This window comes from Emys orbicularis, chromosome 4 (genome assembly GCF_028017835.1).
Source record: "Emys orbicularis isolate rEmyOrb1 chromosome 4, rEmyOrb1.hap1, whole genome shotgun sequence".
Lineage (NCBI taxonomy): Eukaryota > Metazoa > Chordata > Testudines > Emydidae > Emys > Emys orbicularis.
In genome coordinates, this window is record NC_088686.1 from 147659478 (window position 1) to 147680564 (window position 21087).

Here is a 21087-nt window from a genome sequence, read left to right on the forward strand (position 1 = left end):
GTCATCTGCACATTTTATAAACATACATCCACTCCATTATCCAAGTCACTAATGGGGGGGGGGAGGAATTGAACAGTACTGGATCCAGGACTGACCCCTATGGGCTCCACCAGATACACCCTCCTACTTGGACGGCAAACCATTGATAACTACTCTTTGAATATGGTCTTTCAACCAGTTGTGCACTAATTTAATCTAGACCACATTTCCCTAGTTTGCTTATGAGAATGCCATTTGGGACTGTACCACAAGCATTACTATAATCAAGAAATATCTTGATTACTGCTTCCCCTCTTGTCCACTAAGCAAGTAACCCTTTCAAAAAAGGAAATTAGGTTGGTTTGACATGATTTGTTTTTGACAAATCCATGCTGGCTAGTCTTTGTACCCCATCATCCTTATCCTCATAAGCATGTGAGTATCCTCATTGATAGCCATGAATGCTCAGCACCTTGTAAAACTGAGCTCTAAATCATCACACAAGCATTTCTGGCATGAACTTGTGCGTATCATTTGAGAATTTGGTTTCTGTAGATCCACTTGAATGTTAATGAAAGAAAAATATTCAAAGACCACAACTGAAGCAAATTCACTTTATGTTCACAGAGAATATTGGGCAGTATTCATCCAGACCTTCTCTCCCACCATGCTTATTTTCAGAGAGGCCTGAGACAATTAGTTATTTAACTTTTCAGTGGGAACTGGGGGTTAGGATTTCCAGCATCACCCAAATGAGTTAGAATCATTGAGTTTCCACTGGGACTTGTGCTCCTAACTCACATTGGTCACTTTGAAAATTCCAATCCATATTCTCTGTCCAGGGAAAGCTTGCAGATACCATGATGCATGCAATATGAAAACCTATTAGCATAGAACAGAATGTAGGCCAGGGCATGTTTTTATTTGTACTAATCACTCAAAATGTATCCAGTTGGATCAAATGGATTAACATAAATAAGAGTGCACATTCAGAATCTCTGCATTTGAAAAAAATTGCTGTCTTCATTGAACAGCTAAAAAAACCAACTTCACTTGAAAAGCTAGACTGTTATGGATGAAAATTGCTCTGATGTATTTAAAATCCCATGAAATGGGAATGGTACTCTACCCGCAGTGTCTGTTTCCACTCAAAAATAAAATGCTACTTAAAAGTAAATAACATGTTAACACAACAATGCCATTTATAACAATTAAACTGCCTGAATATAGATATAAAACTGCCTGGATATTGCTAGCTGGCTTGAGCATTGTAGCGCCAAGAACTGAAGAAGAGGCTTGTCTCCAAATATTAATACTAAGGAGCCAGAACTGTGCCCACAGCATTGGTTTAACTGTGCTGCCATTGTGGAGGTGGATGGTCTAGGTCAGCATCTCATACAGGAAAAAGACAGGGTTGTGGCAAAACTCATATTTATTTTTAATGATGTTTGACAAAAGGGTGAGGTTGCTGTCAGCGGTCTGTAGAGTTTCTGCATGAAGTGGGTAGCTGATTTGGAATTAATTTTGAATAGTTGTTTCCATAATTCAGATTGATTTAAGATGCACCCAAGAATAACACTTTCATTACAAAACCTCCTGAGCAAAATTAAAATCATGCTAAATTAAAAACAGCCTCTCTTAAACCAGGGCTGATGAGCACAGCTGAGGGATGCAGGGTCAGTATAATTTGATTCCTTTTGTTTTCTTCCCTGCTGCATGCAAACTGCTATTGAATCCAAAAAGATGGGTACACTTGCTATGCAAAGAAGCATGCAAGTCATCCTGGATTTCTCAAAACTCTGGCACCTGATTGAGAAATAATACCACCAAAAGTACTCTTTAATCAGGGCCGGCTCCAGGCACCAGCTTAACAAGCAGGTGCTTGGGGCGGCCAAGGGAGAGGGGCGGCACCTGCGGCAATTCGGGGGTGGCAGGTCCCTCACTCCCTCTAGGAGCGAAGGACCTGCCGCTAAACTGCCGCCGCCGATCGTGGCTTTCCCCCCCCCCCCCCAATTGCCGCCCCCGATCGCGATCGCGGCTTTTTTTTTTTTTTTTTTTTTTTGCTTGGGGCGGCAGAAATGCTGGAGCCGGCCCTGTCTTTAATATTAGTGCCCCTTCAATGAGACCACATTTTTTTGGTTTATTTTTATTGTGTATTTCCTTATGGGCCAGACTGGAATCTCAGTTAGCCCAATGTAGTTCTGCAGTGACACTACTGGAGATACAATGTGGTAGCTGAGATTTATTAGCATTAACTTCCCACCCCTTGTATGGCTTTTAAGGGAAGCCCCCATTGACACCTACAAAACCCAGATGATCTGATCCAAAGTCCAGTGCAATCAATGGAAAACTCCCATTTATTTCATAAGCTTTGTGTCAGGAGTTAAATATTCAGTAGTACAACTGGTGGATTCTGATAGATGCACCTAGGAAAGACAACCATCTGAGCAGGAACGTAGTGCTTGGACGTACCCAGAATGAATACATGTAGGCTGGAAATTAGAAGACTGTTTCTAACCATTGGAGGAGTTAAATTCTGGAATAGCTTCCCAGTGGGAGTTGTGGGGTAAACTATCTGATTAGTTTTATGATGGAGCATCAGCCAGTCACCTGCCAGGGTCAGGAAGGGATTTCCCACCCCCACATGTAATCTTTTTATCTCCTTCCTCTGAAGCTTGTGGGATGGCCACTGTGGGACATGGTACACTGGACAGGCCACTGCTCTGAGGTGGCACTGAGAATTCTCTCAGGAGCTTGGCAGGTGGGTCTTGCTCACCTGCTCAGTCTGATCACTAAATTTGGGGTCAGAAAGAAATTTCCCCCTAGGTTGCATTGGCAGGGACTTTGCAGGTTAGGAGATGGTTAATCTTCCTCTACAGCATGCAGTGCAAGTCACTTGCTAGGATCATCTAGGTATATTTGACCAAATCAGTTCTCTCTTTCTGCAGGAGCCATGGGCTTTGGTGCACCTCAGTGCCCCCTATTCTCTGCCTGTGGCACACAATAGTTGTCTTCCAAGGGCTGTGATGCTTGGATCTAATTCTAGTTGTTGTGCTTGGTGTGTGGGTGGTGGTGTTGGCCTGTGACAAGCAGGAGGTCTGATTAAATGAGACGGTCTCTTCTGCCCTGAAACTCTGTGAGCCCACTTCATGGTGGGTGTAGTGCACATGAAGCATTCAGTAGCAGCAGCCAGGAAATTAAAAAGTTACACACTCGAACTTACTTTAAGGGGGCCAAATCCTTATCATTCTATCAAAGTCAATGGAGACACACCAGCATAAAACTGGTGTTACAGAGCAGAGAGTCAGGCCTGTGAATTTAACAGCCATCTTTATGGGGATGGAGTTGGGGGAAGGATGTTTCTTTCAAAACAAAAAACTGGACTACCGCTATTCATTACCAAGGGATAAAAGGAGGTGCAAGGTCCTAGCAGGTGTAAAGTGGTGTAACTTTGGCTTCCATGGAACTACTTTGACTTACATCAGTTGATCTAGCTTTCTTCAGTAGTATTAATGCTAGTCAACTAGAACATATGTTAATGCTTTTCAAAGCCTGGCTTGGTTGGTTTGTTTTTTAAATAAACCTTCCTATTCATCTAAAGTGAGCTTATAGTTGAATGTTTTACTAACATGAGAAGTTCTTGCGCATTCTAAACTCAGTTTATAAACCAATCTGTTAACAATGAGTTTCCAAGATTGTGAAATTACTCAATTACCTGGATTAAATGGGCAAAAGAGATTTTTCTTTGCTAATTCTTTTTTTAAACACATGATTTCTTCTGGTCAAAACCTATTTCAAATGCTAATTAGAATTTTAAATGCAACTGAGCAAATAATTATAAAATGCTTTATAAAAGCTCTGAGCGCTGTTCAGAGGCAAGCAGCTAACTGGCACATCACTTATGTGGGCAAAATGCTGGCATATGCCACACATAGATATTTTGACTGGGATTTTTGGCGACATCAGTCAGGTAGGGAATTGCAAATACACTAATTAGTAACAAGTTCATTCCCAACAGAGCCAAATGACTCCTAACTTCAGTGCACCTGGGAAAGAGAAATCCTCGGAGGCTTTGCATGGTTCAGCTGCGGTAATGGAGTCTGAGGCAAGAAATCAAAAAATAAATTGTAAATAGAAAACAAGAACAAAGAAGCAATTTCTCCATGTCCCTCCCTACAATGCCTTAAAAATCAATGGCCATTAGACAGGATGGGCAGGGGTGGTGTCCCTAGTTTCTGTTTGCCAAAGCTGGGAATGGGCAACAGGGGATGGGTCACTTGATGACCTGTTCTGTTCATTCCCTCTGAAGCACCTGGCACTGGCCACTGTCAGAAGACAGGATACTGGGCTAGACGGACCATTGGTCTGACCCAGTATGGTGGTTCTTATGATGATGTTGTGTCTAAATAGCCTAATCATTTTTTAACTTCAGGAACTCAAACCAAGAATCCATGTCTCTCATCTTTGGGTGTCTTAGGGGGAGAGGCAGAAAGTTGCCTATACGAGCTGTCTTAAATCTTCCAGATGTACACCTCAATATAGATGGATTCTCAAGTGGAATAGAGAGTATGGACAATGGGGGGACATGGCTAGGGCACCCCACACCTCTACAATACATGGCTGTTGGAATGGCTCTAGTAGCCAGAGGCAACTTAGAACAGCCTGCAAACTGTATGGAATGCGCATTATCAACATCATTCAATCTTAATAGCATTTATCTCGTAGCTTAAAACTGGGTTATCCTATCCCCCCCAAAAAACACAACCCAGTATTACTATAGCAAAATAAACTAAGGCAGTTCTGTCCCAGCCTCATTTGGGTGCATAGCAGCAAACTAGAAAATGTGGGTAAGATTTGCATACATGGGTGCTGAATGGAATTTGGGACCTCAAGTTAGGTACCTAAACTGAGAAGTTGGTGGCTTTTTCTGCAAGGGAGCATTGCATAACTAGACAACATTATGTCAAAGTAGTAGCAATTCGAGGTTCACATTATGAAGTGCCAGCAGAACATGACACTATGACTCTGTTTCCAGTGGTTAAAGTAGACTGAAACTTAAGGAGGCCCCCTCACTACAGAAACCAAAGACAAGGGGGCACGGGCCGCATGGTGGGGCCGCATTGTACCCCAGGCAACGGAGAGGAGCAGGAGCTCCCTTCTGCTTTTATCAGAGAAGGGGGAGCTGTGATGGATAATCTCAGTCAAAGTTTCAGTGTGGAAGGTAGAAATGAGCTGAAACCCATGGCTTCATCTCTAACCTCACTTTGTGTGTGCATGAAATAACATTCACAGATGTGTTGCAATGGTTGTGCCTGCCATCCACTGGCCAGAAAGTGGAGCTGACATGTCCAAGGGGCCTTGTCTCATTCCAGGTCTTGCTGTGTATGCATCTTGCAAGTCACCACAGCTGAGACTTGAACGGTGCCCTAAAGACCTGCTCCACCAAATGAGCTCCAAAGGTGCCTTTCTGAAGCTGATCCAGAAGTTCTGCAGAGCACGTCTTGGGTGAAAGTTGCTCTTTGAGCTACACAGAGTAATGACTCCTTTCTCTCTAGAACAAGACTCAAGCAAGCAATTGTACAGCAACAAAGGTTGTTGGGTCTTAGATACCATTAAGTCACGTTATAAACAAGATGATGATAGATGGGGTGAGAGCACAGGTTTCTGTCCTCAAGATGTCATCCAGTGTTTTGATCTCATGAGATATGACACAACACTTTAAAAACTATATCACAGTAATCTAGCTAATGGTTTGTGCTAGCACAAACTATTTCAATTCAAATCTACACAAAAAACAATACTAGAGGTTTAGGCTTTATCTCTTTGGTAATATTTTACACACAGCTGCCGTTGCTTAAATAGATCTTTCCCGCTAAAACTTACAAAGTCCCATTTCAATTCTCTGTAATTTTTTTATTCTTGTCAGCCAGTTTAAAGCACTCATTCAGCTATAATTTCTATGATTACTGTAGACTGAGAACACTTTAAAGTATTCAGAAAGTCTGTTTTGACTATCATTATATGCAGAAAGAAAAGGTACTACATGCAAGAGGCCATTTCATTCAGATGAACAAAACTAAATTGTACTATAAAGCCTTATGTACATTTTGTCATAAAGTAGTTTGTGTTAGGGAAGGCAAAGGCAAAGAAATGCAGAGTACATGTACCAGATACATGTGTGTCTGCGTCATTTTTAAAATTCCAAATCAAAACACCCCACTGCACCCAATTCTCACAGGAACAGGATGAGAGAAGAAATACATGACTGATATTAGTCATCTTGTTTAATGCACAACTGGAAGGCACTCAGATACTATGGTGAAGAGCACAGTATAGGAAATTCTATAGAGTAGAATATAAAGGGCCATCATTTCAAAATTGGGAGCTGAAAGTTATATACCTAAGTGTAGTTTTAGGAGCTTAAATGGTCATCTTATTCCATTGAAATCAATAGGGGAAAGATGCTCAGAACCTTTGAAAATAAGGCCACTTTTATTTAGATGCCCAAGAATGGATTGAGGAGCCTAACTTTTGTCACCCAAGTTTGAAATTTGGCCTGACGGGTATAACTGCAGCTTGTGTAGACATACCCCAGCTAGCTTTACCCTTGGTAGATTATGAAGAGCTGTGAAGATAGAGCCGCACAGGCATCACCACGGGCTGGCTATATGAGCAATTACTTGGAGTTCAGGGTGGACTTGTATAGCCCTCAGTGGAGCTCAGGCTGCCCTGCCTTCACTGCTCCAGTCCCTGAGGTAAGGAGATTAGAGCCAGCTCGAGTACATCTCCATGAGCTGCAGTCGCTCCCCGGGAGTGCAGTGTAAAGGTACCGATAGACTACAGTGATGCTCAAGAAGGGGGAAAGTTAACTTTGGTTCCTTTGGCATCATTCTGTTTGCAGATATGTTTTACATTTAGTTTGCAAAAAAAAATAAAAATCCAGAGTTTACAATTGCTTCATGCTATGCGCTTTCCTGACAGCTGAATTATAATGATTTTAAAGTGTTATTGTTTTTGTTCATGCTTAATAGGCATAGGGAAGTGTTTAAATGCAAAAGCAGTTCAGTGGGACATCTGGTCACCAGACTATAAAAGAGAATTCTCTAAGGCCAAATATTAAAAACTCTGAATTTTCCAGTAGGAAACATCTCCCTAAGTACATGTAAACTCAGCATATGAGTGTGAATTATGAAAAGATTGCTTTAGTTTATGCAACTTTAGCCCCTGGAAGCAGCAACCTCTAAAAGCTTACTTTATTTGGTATAATCCTGTCAGAGGATTTGGCTATTCTTCATTTCCCTTTATGAAGGTTTCCGTTCTGAGCACCAGAAACACAAATCTATAACCTTAGCAGAAACAGCTGTAATATCAACAGGAGAGAAATTAAATATGAGCAAGAGTCCTCCAGGCTATATTTTCCATGCTTGTCATATCACATTGCACCTGTCTGTAAGATCTCTTCAAATATTGCAACTGCTACAGCATTATTTTTATGATTATTAAACTCACAAGTAGACACAGCAAAGAGGGCCATTTCCTGTTCAGTTAACAAACCATGTCCTGTAGGTCACTGAATACCTTCAGTAAGGCGATTATCTGTAATGCCTGCTTGAGTTAGCAAACCTGTAATGCCCATTTGCAAGCAGTCAGATACATTATAGTAAATCTTACTTTTGCAAAAAGACAAAATAAATCCCAATGGTTTTGTGTAAACCTTCAGGTTGGTCAAATGTGTGTCTGAATAAAAAATATAGGTCCTAGTTCTCAACTGCTTTGCACCTTGTGTTATTACATACACCTCTGCAGAGAGAATGCAGAGTAGTTGTGAAAAGCTACCAGACCATAACATCGGGGCCTGATTCTCCACAGCCTTGCTTCTTGTACCCTACTTTGTACCTGTGCAAAGTATTTGCAAGGTGGGTATAAGTGCTCGTGGTGTTTTGCAACCACTTTGCACAGGTCTAAATGCAGACAGGCTATACCTGGGAGAGGAGAATCAGGCCCATAATAGCGCCCCCCCAAGCCTCTGGAACAAATACCAAAGAAACCAATACTTAACCTCACAAAGTAACCAAACTCCAGCGGCCACTGTGAGTTTGCCTATTGACTGACACAAGAAAATGCAACACTTACCCAAGGGTTGTCATGGTTACAATAGTGTACCAAAAAGAAGCTGGTATGCTGGTGAATTTGCTGGCTGAAGACCCTTTCTCTGCATAAAACATCACAGTAGCAAAGATGATGATTGCCATAGTGAGGGAAAAGAGAAGAAAGCCAAGCTCCGAGGCACAGCTCTTCAGCGTGTAGCCCAGGATTCTTAAGCCTTGGGAATGGCGTGAGAACTTGAAAATCCTGAAAACCCTGAAAACCCTTAGTGTTACAAAGGCTCCGCTGACGTCCTCATTGTTGGTCATCACCAAGCCAATGTAATAGGGCATGATGGCCACCACATCGATGATGCTCATGACACTCCTCATGAACCTGTAGCGACTCGGGGCTGCAAAGAGCCTCATAAGGTACTCGACAGTGAAAATCATAACGCAAGCTGTGTCCAAGCAGAAGAAAGCCACGGCGTACCTCTCCCCACATGGAAGCTCCTTGTTCCCAGGCACTGTGCCACATGGAACAGTTTCCACCACGTTAGTGATCACTGAGACCGCAATAAAGAAGCCAGTGACGTAGTAGAACACTAAGGCTAAGGTGCTGGTGTGGGGGTTTTCGAAGGCTCGCCACATGGTCTGCCGGAGGTTCAAAGACGGCATGGACCCTTCTTGGTTGTTCTCTGAGTCATTGTCATCCATCAGCCGCTCAGCGTTTTCCCGCTTCCTGTCTTTGTACTCTTCATAGCAGCAGTCCCCAATGATTTCAGGTAGGATCCCATAGAAGGCAAGCTCCTCGTCATAGGCAGAGATGCACTCATACCTTGGGTAATGCAACTTGCCAGTTCTGTAAAAGTTTAAAATGCACCTAAAGACTTCAGGGTCCCGGTCAAAAAAGTATTCCTTGGTGTCTTCATTGAAGAAGAACTCCTTTTCTGTGCTGCCCAGGAGCGTGTCCGGATACCTCTCCAGTGTAGTCCTCCAGGTCTGGAAGCGCCTCCCACTCACATTCAGAATGATCAGCTCATCCTGCCTCTTGTTTTTCTCAGTTGGGGCCAATGGCATAGGGCAGTTGGCCACTGGCATCCATCCTATGGCAGCTGCCCTGGCAAAGGGCAACCATGCTGCTACGCCTGCCGCCATGATGGCTTCAGGCCTCAATATGGGAGAAGACCGTTCTTCTGCTTCTAAAAGGAGTATGGAGTCAGATCAGTTCCATCTAAAAATATAATATAAAAACAGTCAATGGGGGATGCTTTGCCTTCATTATTTGTTTCTAAAAGACAATATTAAAACAACCTGGATAAGCACATAGGAGCTTTGACAACTGAAAAACTAAGCTGTTATACCCTTCCATTTAGGAGAATAATCATTAAAAGATGCACATGATCCATGTGGGAAGGTTATGGCATTATTATAGATTGAAATTTTGACTAGCAAATGATTCCTCTTTAAAAGTAGCATAAACATGCTAATTTAACTTCCTTACAAACAAGACTAATTCATGATTCCACAGGTGTAATCATATGTTCATCACAGCAGTCAAAAAAGAATTGGGAACTCTGATGAAAAATGCTGGGAGTTCACCCAGTGGGATTACTTAGTACTAAAAACCCTAAATAGATCAAGTTGGACTTCTGTTAAGCAATAAACAACCCTCCAACTACAGTGAAACTTGCACTAAGAACTATGCCCGTTGGTAACCCTCATCTCAAAAAACAAATTACAATCTTCCATGGTTTGCAGTACAATTTTGTTCAACCTTAGTTAGAAACCTCTGGTAGGCTACAGATGGTTTGATGTCCCATGAGTGGTTGCTTGAGACAGGTTTTACGGTACTGAAATATTGCACTACTCCAATGAGCAAGAGGAAAATTCAAACTCTACTGGGCATGGGCCTGGGGAACATTGTTCAGGATGTCTGAGCTTCATAGGTGTCTGTGGTGGGGTGTGTGAAAAGGAGCCCACTAAGGGTTAAACTATTAACTGTGTCTGATCAAAGAAGAGAAGAGCAAACTGGATGAAGCATCCAAACAAAACCTTGTCATCTTTCTTTTACCAGAATGTTACCTTGACTGTCTAACAAAGGCAAAAGTCTTTTAACCAAAGGGTGGAGTGCATTCACTATAATGCCATTATTAGAGGCCCATCTAATGGAGGAAAAATATCCCAAACTCAGATCCTCTGCTGGTGTAAATTGGCATAGCTCTATTGAAGTCAATGCAACTACACTGATTTATAACAGTTTAGAATCTAGCCCTGAATTTTCTTGTTCCTTTCTGTAGTCAGGCCTCTTGCTTTATTTAACCTTTTTTGTCATTTGTCTATGCTTTCACTTCCTTAATGTTTCTAACACTGCCATACAAATATTTGGTGAAAGATGTCACATCATAGAAGCAGTAAGAGGGGACCTACCCAAAGTCTGTTAAGTCAATGGAAAAACCCCCATTGACTTCAGTGGCCACTGGGGCACGCCCTGGAAGCTTCCTTAGGGTAAATAGTATTATTTTCTGTAATTCTACTACAAAGTATCTTAATTATATGAATAGTTCCATTCCAGTTACTGGGGCTGTGGCATTATTGATCTCAACAGGTCATCAAAATACTGAATGAAAAATAGTAGTGGTTTCACCACAGGTTGATTCTGACTAAACTGCTCACAGAAGATGCTTTTCTTGTGTAGTAAGCATTAACATGCTTCATTTTAATACAAAGCATCTTGCTGTACAATTTTGTTTCTAAAGGGCAATTGAAATCCCTGGGGCAAGAATCTTACTCGTGCCATAAGAAGTTTGATAATTAGGATGTGTAGAATAAACCTACACTCCTAGAAGGATGCTGTCGGTACAGTAGAGGCACGAGAACCCCTATCCCACATTATTTTATTATGCAGGGTTCGTTCAGTGTTACAATGCATTCTTTTGCTCCCTTATTCTAAAAAGTGAATTAGTTCTGTAGAAAGGTGACATGGACACCTTTGGGGACTGCAGTCCTTTGTTCATCCCCAGAACAGGCACAGCACAACAGTATAAACTTCATCCACATTGCTTCAAAAATGTGCCTCAATCCCCAACTGAAGAGACAACCTCTAAGGGCTAGCTGGACCCATCCACCAAAGCTGTCACTTTCTATCAATGGCAATGGTGGATTTTGTGATGGGGAAACTAAAACTAAAGAGAGGCCACCCAGGCTACCAAAGCCTTTCTAAGCTAGTACAATGCCATGGGATGGTAACAACTTCACTCATTATCCAACTGGGTTAAATGGTGGGTAAGTAACCAGGAGATCTAGACTACATATCCCCTTACCTATTCCCTAAGCAATACAGACCCCTTCTATGTATTTTTACCTAGAAAAAGGTCTTATTGACAGTGAGGTCATTCTGCTGAAAATGTATGGAACATCCCTGGATTTTTGCAATAACACTGCTTGGGATCCTGAGTTTCTCTCAAGTCCAATGGGGCACCTCCTTACAAACTTCACACCCACCCCTGGGTGTGAGTGCCAGCTCAGCTCACCTCACTTTGCAGCCAAAGGCACTATAAGTGCTTAAATAGTTAAGACAACACTGATAACATTTGTAAGCCATTAATGAGATAAAACCTTTGTTTTATTTTTTTAAAAGTCCTTCCAGGCTGGCCGTGTATATGGAGAAATTTTAAACTGCCACTATCTGAAATGGCCAAGAAATTAAAACACACGAGGTGGCTGAGTATCTGTCCATAAAGGTTGATTACTCAATTACTGTATCTCAGGGGCCTCTTCAGCAGATGGACTTAAAAGTTCCTAATGTATGTGCTCAGGGTTTACTTTTCAGTTGTATTATGTCAGTAGCAAAGTAGCTCTGTTTCTTATCCTAGATAAACAAAGTGATGGAGTCCTTTTTAAAGATTCAAAAACAAAAGTTGTTTTGTGGCCAATTTTTGAGTGCGTTTGTGTAAAGGAGGTGATGTGAGAAGTCAGGGAAAGCTGAAGTAGCTTCATCACTGAGGAATGGCTTCTTTTTGTCAGATTTTCAATCAACAATACCATCAGTGAGTAAAGGAAAGAGAGGTTGTGAACTATGCACACTAAGTCCATAGTGATAAGATATAAAACATCAGATTTGTTAGCACCTTCATCTTGCTGCAAATTTCCTGAGGTTCTAATGGAAATACTTGAGTTCTTATAATAGCAAGCAATGGGCTGGTGGAAATATTTTGCACAAGCCACACTATTTTTTAAAATAAAAGAAACAAATATATAAGCATATGTATTGTATATACATACTGACATAAAAAAAAATGGAGATATCCTATCTCCTAGAACTGGAAGGGACCTTGAAAGGTCATCAAGTCCAGCCCCCTGCCTTCACTAGCAGGACCAAGTACTGATTTTTTGCCCCAGATCCCTAAGTGGCCCCCTCAAGGATTGAACTCACAGCCCTGGGTTTAGCAGGCCAATGCTCAAACCACTGAGCTATCCCTCCCCCCTTATATACATTGTATATAAGTAAACACACATCACATACATGTTTATATGTATTTCAGTTCTGCTGTAGCTAATTTTCATGTATAATTTGAAAGAACCTAGTTAGTAAAGGTTAGTGGTGGCATTTAGAAAAGCTTGTGTATAAGATAAAAGGATTTGGCTCTTTGACTTAACCTAATATCAACATTATGGAAGCACCTAGACTTAGGGGAAACAAAGTAACTACCCTATGAACCCAAACTGTATAAATAAAACTACAAGTAAAGCCTCTTATTTTCTAAAATGACCTTTTCCCTGAGCATGCCACCTTGCTGATCTATCTCTACTGGATGATTTTATTCCAATTTCAAAACACAAAAACAAAAGCTAGGATCAGTAATGCATTGGAGGAGAATGTTGTAGAACAAGTTTGTCTTCTCACCCAAAGGTTGGGGGAAGAGAAATAACCAATGGTTTATCTTATTAACTGCTGCTAGCAATGTCAATCTTAAGAGATGCTCCTGGATATTCTTGTGTTAAAACACTGCATATGCTCATGGTGTTTTCTATGACAGAAGCAGATCTGGATAACTTTAACAAAATGATAAGCTATGAGTTTCACGATGAGACACGGATAACTGGAGCAGAAACACGAGAAATAACCCTCGGCATACTGTGTCTTTCCCCGTTTTTTATCCTTTATTGGGGCTAGGCTCAAGCAGCAAAGATCTTTTCATTTAAAAGGCAAAATATGCCACTCAAAGCTTCAGCATCCTCTTTCAACTATATACTCCCCTCCCACCCATCAAACAATAAAACTACCCGCTCATGTTTGCAACTGATCAGTCAGCGAGAGGTTTACAGCAAAAGCATGGAAAGCCACAGCAACAGGCTTAGAATAAACGCGTGGAAACTTCTACCCTTCCACCCCCGACGAAAGGAAAAGCCCCATCTTGCTGGCTCACAGCAATGCCTTACCTTGCAAGGAAAGAAACTCTCATCCCCAAAATGCAGGGACTGATCTAGGGACCGTTGGGAAAACAATCCTCAAGATAAAGAGTGAATTGTGCTGTCTGCCTCTCAAACCTTTCTAAATGCAGTCAGGAGTAATCAGAAAGTATAATCAGCCCTGGGGAAGTAGATAGAAATGACTAAACAGCGTCTCCCTTGTTATTGCTGAGGTTGAGTGAGTCTCTGTCTTCCTTCCTCCCCCCTAAGCTTGCTTATTTGGGGGGGGGTCTCTTTTTTTTTTGGCATGTCCTTCAAATCCAGCTTTGCTCTTGCTGCCTGGTCAAGCTGGAAATGGTACCCAGTTGCTTTAGAATCCGCTCTCTTAGATGGAGCAGGGATCATGGACTGAGCCTGGAGTCCCCACTCCCTCCACCTCTCTCTCTCTCTGAGACCCAGAGAAGCAGGCTGTAAAACAAGATGCTGGAGAGAGGCGGTGTGAGCTACCAGAGACACACCAGCAAATGGAGTCATTAAATACACACCAGTCCTGACACTGCATGCTAATGGGCCCAGCACAGGAGGGAGGAGGGGTATGTATGTGGAGGAACTTTAGCGTTACCTGTTAGAGCTTTTCCAGTTTGTTACCAGATCAGCCTGTCCCCCTCCCCATCCCCGCCGCACAGGGGTCTCTTCGGAACAAAAAATAAACTCTTTTCTCCATCGCCTCTCTCAGGAAGGTGGGGGGAGAGGGGCCAAATCTTTCTTGGAAGCTCCCCCGCCCCCCTTTATCAATGGAAACACCCGATCTTGCCTTGCCAGTGGGGCAGCTGCAGCGGGTGTTAGGGTCCGTCCCCAAAGCGGGGCCAATACCTACATGGAAGAGAGGGGCCCGGCGGCCGTGCCATGGTGCGTCATCTCCCCCGGAGCCGCCGAGTGTACTTAAGCCAGGAGGCAGGAGTTCAGTTGCCGCAGCTTCAAACAGCCCCCATCAGCGCCAGCAGCCCAGGAGTGCCCGGACAGGAAGCGGGCGGCCCGAAGACTCTCGCTCTAGAGGCACTTGATTCCCCAGCATCTTGTCTCCACCTTTCGGGGACCGCGGGGGCAGGCTGGGAAGTGCTGTCCCCTCCCGGCCGAGAGGGCAGGCCTGCCCCTCCCCGCCTGACCTGGCCTTCCCTGGGCAGGAGCCGGGGTGCCCTGCCCTGCCCTGCCCTCCGCGGACGGACTCTCCCCCTCGGCCGGGTGCAGGGCGCTACCGCGGCCATCCAGCAGCTGCAGGCATGGGGCAGCGGGCGGCGTGTGCGCCCCGGGGGTGGGGGCCCTAGCCCAGCGGGGCGGGGGGCGCAGGGGCTCGGGCAGGCGCGGCTGCAGCCCCCGGGCTCGGGCAGCCAGAAGATGCTCGGGTGTCTCCCCTCCGCCGCCCGGGCTCGCCGCGGCGGCGCCGCTCCGCAGGCAGGTGGCGCCGTCCCCCCAGCCTGGCCAGCCCGGCGGAGAGGCGAGCGCGGGGCCGACCGCGTTCAGCACCACGCCGCGGCGGACAGCTCCGGGGCTGCCCCTCACGTTCGGCCCCCGGATTAGTCCCGGCTTGGGGGTCCCCCCAGGGTGTGAGCCCCTAACTGCTGCGGTAGTGGGGTGAGCTGAGCCGGGCGCCCCGTCTGCAGAGCCGGCACCAGTGGGGCTTGGGGAGAGTGTCAAGGACCCGCGTCTCCCCCGCAGGGGTCACCAGCTAGAGCCCGGTGGGTGTGGGCAACATGCCAGGTCTGCCCCCCACCCCGCTTTCCTCGACAGTCCCTCCAACTGCAGCCAAGGTCTGGCAGCTCCCGCCGGGCTGCCATAGCAAACGGCTAGCAAAGCCCTGGTTTCCCTTCCCTCCACTCCGCAGGGTCAGTGCAGGGGGCGATTTCATCAGGCACCAGAGTGATGGACATGGCATAGGGCCCTGAATAGAGCGAACAGAATCCAGCTTTCCCACAGTCCACACTGAGTTCAGACTGGCCCCGGAACAGCCTGGTAAAACAAAACTACTTGCCGAGTTTTATAACTTCTAGCAAAGACAAACGGAAAGAGCAAACCGAAGAATTGTATGAGCCACTAATGTCTTGAACTGAGGAGGAAAAACCAAGGAATTTAGCAGAAACTAGTGTACAGAGGGGCCTCCATTTTTTTTAACGTTTATTTTGAGAAACCTGAAAGGGGGCCCCTTACTTCCAAAGGGTGGGTGCTTGAAAGTCCACTTTAAGTTGCTTCAAGTGATTTTTTTGAAAATTTAGGCCAGGAGCACTGGATTCCTCATACTGCAACACTGGCCCCTCCACTCCCCTGTCCTGGCAGTGTCTAGTACCTGGTGATTCACAACAATAGAAACCTCTGTTAAAGCACCAGATCAGGAATACCTGACAGTAACTATTCTCACAGTGACATCTGCAGCAGTGAGCTTATACCCTGAAAAAATCACAATGAAATATTTGCAAAGTAGCTGACAAGGTTACACAGAGGATGCATATCAGTAAGTTTAGAATCCAGACACCAAAGGAGTTGTTTTAGGGAGATATTAATAGATGCATGTAATATGAAACATAAGACCTAGGACCAGAAACCAAGTGTCTTCAACAGCTAAAGACATTTCAGCACAGAGAAATGTCCTGGATCTGTCCTTATTAAATGACATCAAAAATATCCTCTTAAAATGTTTCTGTTTCTCTGCGTCTTTGTCCACCAGCAGGTGCATAGCAGAAACTTGGAGAATAAACATAGTGAGGTTTCTACTGATTTGAATGATTGTGTTGTGATTTACAATGTCATCTTTTTATAAACTTCTCAGCTGTCCTCCTCTCTCTCATTCCTTCATGCTCTAGCTTCCCTCTCTACTAGCTGTGGCCTGGCTGTGATTTTCAATAGCTTTTCCCCCATGACTCGGCCCCCTTTTAACTTTCAATTTCTATTAAAAAGCTAATTTGGGAGCTCATTTTTAATGCTCCCAATTTTGTATGTTTAAATAGAAAACGAAAGTCAAAAGCAAACTAGCTGCAAATCAAACATCAGTGAAAAACTCTGGTTTCTTTCTTTCTTTCTTTCTTTCTTTCTTTCTTTCTTTACTCTAGCCTAACTGTGGCTCTCTGTAGCACTTCACTTATAGCTAGGCCACTTTTAACTTGCACATGCACTAAAAGAAACGGACAGCATTCAATTTAGAGGTTTTATGTGTATATGTCTTTTATTTTTAAATAAATATGGCAGGCCAATCGGGGTAAAATATTGTTGATAGCTGCAGACAGACCACTGATGGCGCAAAGAGCAGTAAGAGTTTAGGAAACAAAAGATAGCAACAGGGAAGAGGTGGGGTGTGGGGGCAGGAGAAAGGCAATTTTGTGGTCTGAAAATTATATGCATATCTGGAAAACAAACAAAAAAATTAAAAAGGCTGTGTTTCATGCAGAGGGGTGGCTCAGGAGACTGGTAATGGGAGATGGAGTCTTTTTAACATTAGTCTTTGAGTCCAGATCAGATCAGAAGTGATCAAAATTTCCTACCGGCTGACAGCTGTTCGGAAGCTCTTATAGAATCATAGAATCATAGAATATCAGGGTTGGAAGGGACCTCAAGAGGTCATCTAGTCCAACCCCCTGCTCAAAGCAGGACCAATTCCCAACTAAATCATCCCAGCCAGGGCTTTGTCAAGCCGGGCCTTAAAAACCTCCAAGGAAGGAGACTCCACCACCTCCCTAGGTAACGCATTCCAGTGCTTCACCACCCTCCTAGTGAAATAGTGTTTCCTAATATCCAACCTGGACCTCCCCCACTGCAACTTGAGACCATTGCTCCTTGTTCTGTCATCTGCCACCACTGAGAACAGCCGAACTCCATCCTCTTTGGAACCTCCCTTCAGGTAGTTGAAGGCTGCTATCAAATCCCCCCTCATTCTTCTCTTCTGGAGACTAAACAATCCCAGTTCCCTCAGCCTCTCCTCATAAGTCATGTGCTCCAGACCCCTAATCATTTTTGTTGCCCTCCGCTGGACTCTTTCCAATTTTTCCACATCCTTCTTGTAGTGTGGGGCCCAAAATTGGACACAGTATTCCAGATGAGGCCTCACCAATGTCGAATAAAGGGGAACGATCACGTTCCTCGATCTGCTGGCAATGCCCCTACTTATACAGCCCAAAATGCCGTTAGCCTTCTTGGCAACAAGAGCACACTGTTGACTCATATCCAGCTTCTCGTCCACTGTGACCCCTAGGTCCTTTTCTGCAGAACTGCTACCTAGCCATTCGGTCCCTAGTCTGTAGCAGTGCATGGGATTCTTCCGTCCTAAGTGCAGGACTCTGCACTTATCCTTGTTGAACCTCATCAGGTTTTTTTTGGCCCAATCCTCTAATTTGTCTAGGTCCCTCTGTATCCGATCCCTACCCTCTAGTGTATCTACCACGCCTCCTAGTTTAGTGTCATCTGCAAACTTGCTGAGAGTGCAGTCCACACCATCCTCCAGATCATTAATAAAGATATTAAACAAAACCGGCCCCAGGACCGACCCTTGGGGCACTCCGCTTGAAACCGGCTGCCAACTAGACATGGAGCCATTGATCACTACCCGTTGAGCCCGACGATCTAGCCAGCTTTCTATCCACCTTACAGTCCATTCATCCAGCCCATATTTCTTTAACTTGGCGGCAAGAATACTGTGGGAGACTGTGTCAAAAGCTTTGCTAAAGTCAAGGAATAACACATCCACTGCTTTCCCCTCATCCACAGAGCCAGTTATCTCATCATAGAAGGCAATTAGGTTAGTCAGGCACGACTTCCCTTTGGTGAATCCATGCTGACTGTTCCTGATCACTTTCCTCTCCTCTAAGTGTTTCATAATTGATTCCTTGAGGACCTGTTCCATGATTTTTCCAGGGACTGAGGTGAGGCTGACTGGCCTGTAGTTCCCCGGATCCTCCTTCTTCCCTTTTTTAAAGATGGGCACTACATTAGCCTTTTTCCAGTCATCCGGGACCTCCCCCGATCGCCATGAGTTTTCAAAAATAATGGCTAATGGCTCTGCAATCTCATCCGCCAACTCCTTTAGCACCCTCGGATGCAGCGCATCCGGCCCCATGGACTTGTGCACATCCAGTTTTTCTAAATAGTCCCGAACCTCTTCTTTCTCCACATAGGGCTGGTCACCTTCTCCCCATATTGTGCTGCCCAGTGCAGCAGTCTGGGAGCTGACCTTGTTTGTGAAGACAGAGGCAAAAAAATCATTGAGTACATTAGCTTTTTCCACATCCTCGGTCACTAGGTTGCCTCCCACATTCAGTAAGGGGCCCACACTTTCCTTGACTTTCTTCTTGTTGCTAACATACCTGAAGAAACCTTTCTTGTTACTCTTAACATCTCTTGCTAGCTGCAACTCCAAGTGTGATTTGGCCTTCCTGATTTCATTCCTGCATGCCTGAGCAATAGTTTTATACTCCTCCCTGGTCATTTGTCCAATCTTCCACTTCTTGTAAGCTTCTTTTTTGCGTTTAAGTTCAGCAAGGATTTCACTGTTTAGCCAAGCTGGTCGCCTGCCATATTTACTATTCTTTCTACACATCGGGATGTTTTTTTCCTGCAACCGCAATAAGGATTCTTTAAAATACAGCCAGCTCTCCTGGACTCCTTTCCCCCTCATGTTATTCTCCCAGGGGATCCTGCCCATCTGTTCCCTGAGGGAGTCAAAGTCTGCTTTTCTGAAGTCCAGGGTCCGTATTCTGCTGCTCTCCTTTCTTCCTTGTGTCAGGATCCTGAACTCGACCATCTCATGGTCACTGCCTCCCAGGTTCCCATCCACTTTTGCTTCCCCTACTAATTCTTCCCTGTTTGTGAGCAGCAGGTCAAGAAAAGCTCTGCCCCTAGTTGGTTCCTCCAGGACTTGCACCAGGAAATTGTCCCCTACACTTTCCAAAAACTTCCTGGATTGTCTGTGCACCGCTGTATTGCTCTCCCAGCAGATATCAGGGTGATTAAAGTCTCCCATGAGAACCAGGGCCTGCGATCTAGCAACTTCTGCTAGTTGCCAGAAGAAAGCCTCATCCACCTCATCCCCCTGGTCTGGTGGTCTATAGCAGACTCCAACCACGACATCACCCTTGTTGCTCACACTTCTCAACTTTATCCAGAGACTCTCAGGTTTTTCTGCAGTTTCATATCGGAGCTTTGAGCAGTCATACTCCTCTCTTACATACAACGCAACTCCCCCACCTTTTCTGCCCTGCCTGTCCTTCCTGAACAGTTTATATCCATCCATGACAGTACTCCAGTCATGTGAGTTATCCCACCAAGTCTCTGTTATTCCAATCGCATCATAGTTCCCTGATTGTGCCAGGACTTCCAGTTCTCCCTGCTTGTTTCCCAGGCTTCTTGCATTTGTGTATAGGCACTTAAGATAACTCATCGATCGTCCCTCTTTCTCAGCATGAGACAGGAGTCCTCCCCTCTTGCGCTCTCCTGCTTGTGCTTCCTCCCAGGATCCCATTTCCCCACTTACCTCAGGGCTTTGGTCTCCTTCCCCCGGTGAACCTAGTTTAAAGCCCTCCTCACTAGGTTAGCCAGCCTGCTGGCGAAGATGCTCTTCCCTCTCTTCGTTAGGTGGAGCCCGTCTCTGCCCAGCACTCCTCCTTCTTGGAACACCATCCCATGGTCGAAGAATCCAAAGCCTTCTCTCCGACACCACCTGCGTAGCCATTCATTGACTTCCACGATTCGACGGTCTCTACCCAGGCCTTTTCCTTGCACAGGGAGGATGGACGAGAACACCACTTGCGCCTCAAACTCCTTTATCCTTCTTCCCAGAGCCACGTAGTCTGCAGTGATCCGCTCAAGGTCATTCTTGGCAGTATCATTGGTGCCCACATGAAGAAGCAGGAAGGGGTAGCGATCCGAGGGCTTGATGAGTCTCGGCAGTCTCTCTGTCACATCGTGTATCCTAGCTCCTGGCAAGCAGCAGACCTCTCGGTTTTCCCGGTCGGGGCGGCAGATAGATGACTCAGTCCCCCTGAGGAGGGAGTCCCCGACCACCACCACCCTCCTCCTCCTCCTCTTGGGAGTGGTGGTCGTGGAACCCCCATCCCTAGGACAGTGCATCTTTTGCCTTCCAATCGGTGGAGTCTCCTTCTGCTCCCTTCCCTCAGATGGGTCATCTAGTCCACTCTCCGCATTAGTACCTGTGGAGAGAACATGGAAACGATTGCTCACCTGTATCTCCATTGCTGGTGCATGGACGCTCCTCTTTCTCCTTCTGGAAGTCACATGCTGCCAAACCTCTTCACAATCCTTCTGTCCCTGCTGTGCCTGCTCTGAATCTTCAGAACATTGTGGCCGTAGAAGCATCTCCTGACGTCTGTCCAGGAAATCTTCATTTTCCCTTATGCAACGCAGTGTTGATACTCGTTTCTCCAGCCCTCGAACCTTCTCTTCCAATATGGAGACCAGCTTGCACTTTGTACAGACAAAGTCGCTTATGTCCTGTGGAAGAAAGACAAACATGGCACAACCTGTGCAGGTTACAACAGCTGATCGCTCACCTTCCATATCCCTGTCCTCTTAAGAGCTTCCTCAGCTGTTGCAGGAACTACTCAGAGAAACCTGC

At 45.0% G+C, this 21087-nt stretch overlaps 1 protein-coding gene across 2 annotated transcripts in view; it reads right to left on the bottom strand.

Annotated features, from left to right (window-relative positions):
* KCND3 (potassium voltage-gated channel subfamily D member 3) overlaps positions 1-9221 on the bottom strand; it is a 240583-nt gene extending 231362 nt beyond the window's left edge. For both annotated transcript variants that reach the window (XM_065403281.1, XM_065403280.1), the window contains exon 1: positions 8113-9221. In XM_065403281.1, the coding sequence (XP_065259353.1) occupies positions 8113-9221 (1109 nt within the window). The remainder of the gene's footprint in view (positions 1-8112) is intronic.
* Between the last annotated feature and the right edge of the window lie 11866 nt (positions 9222-21087).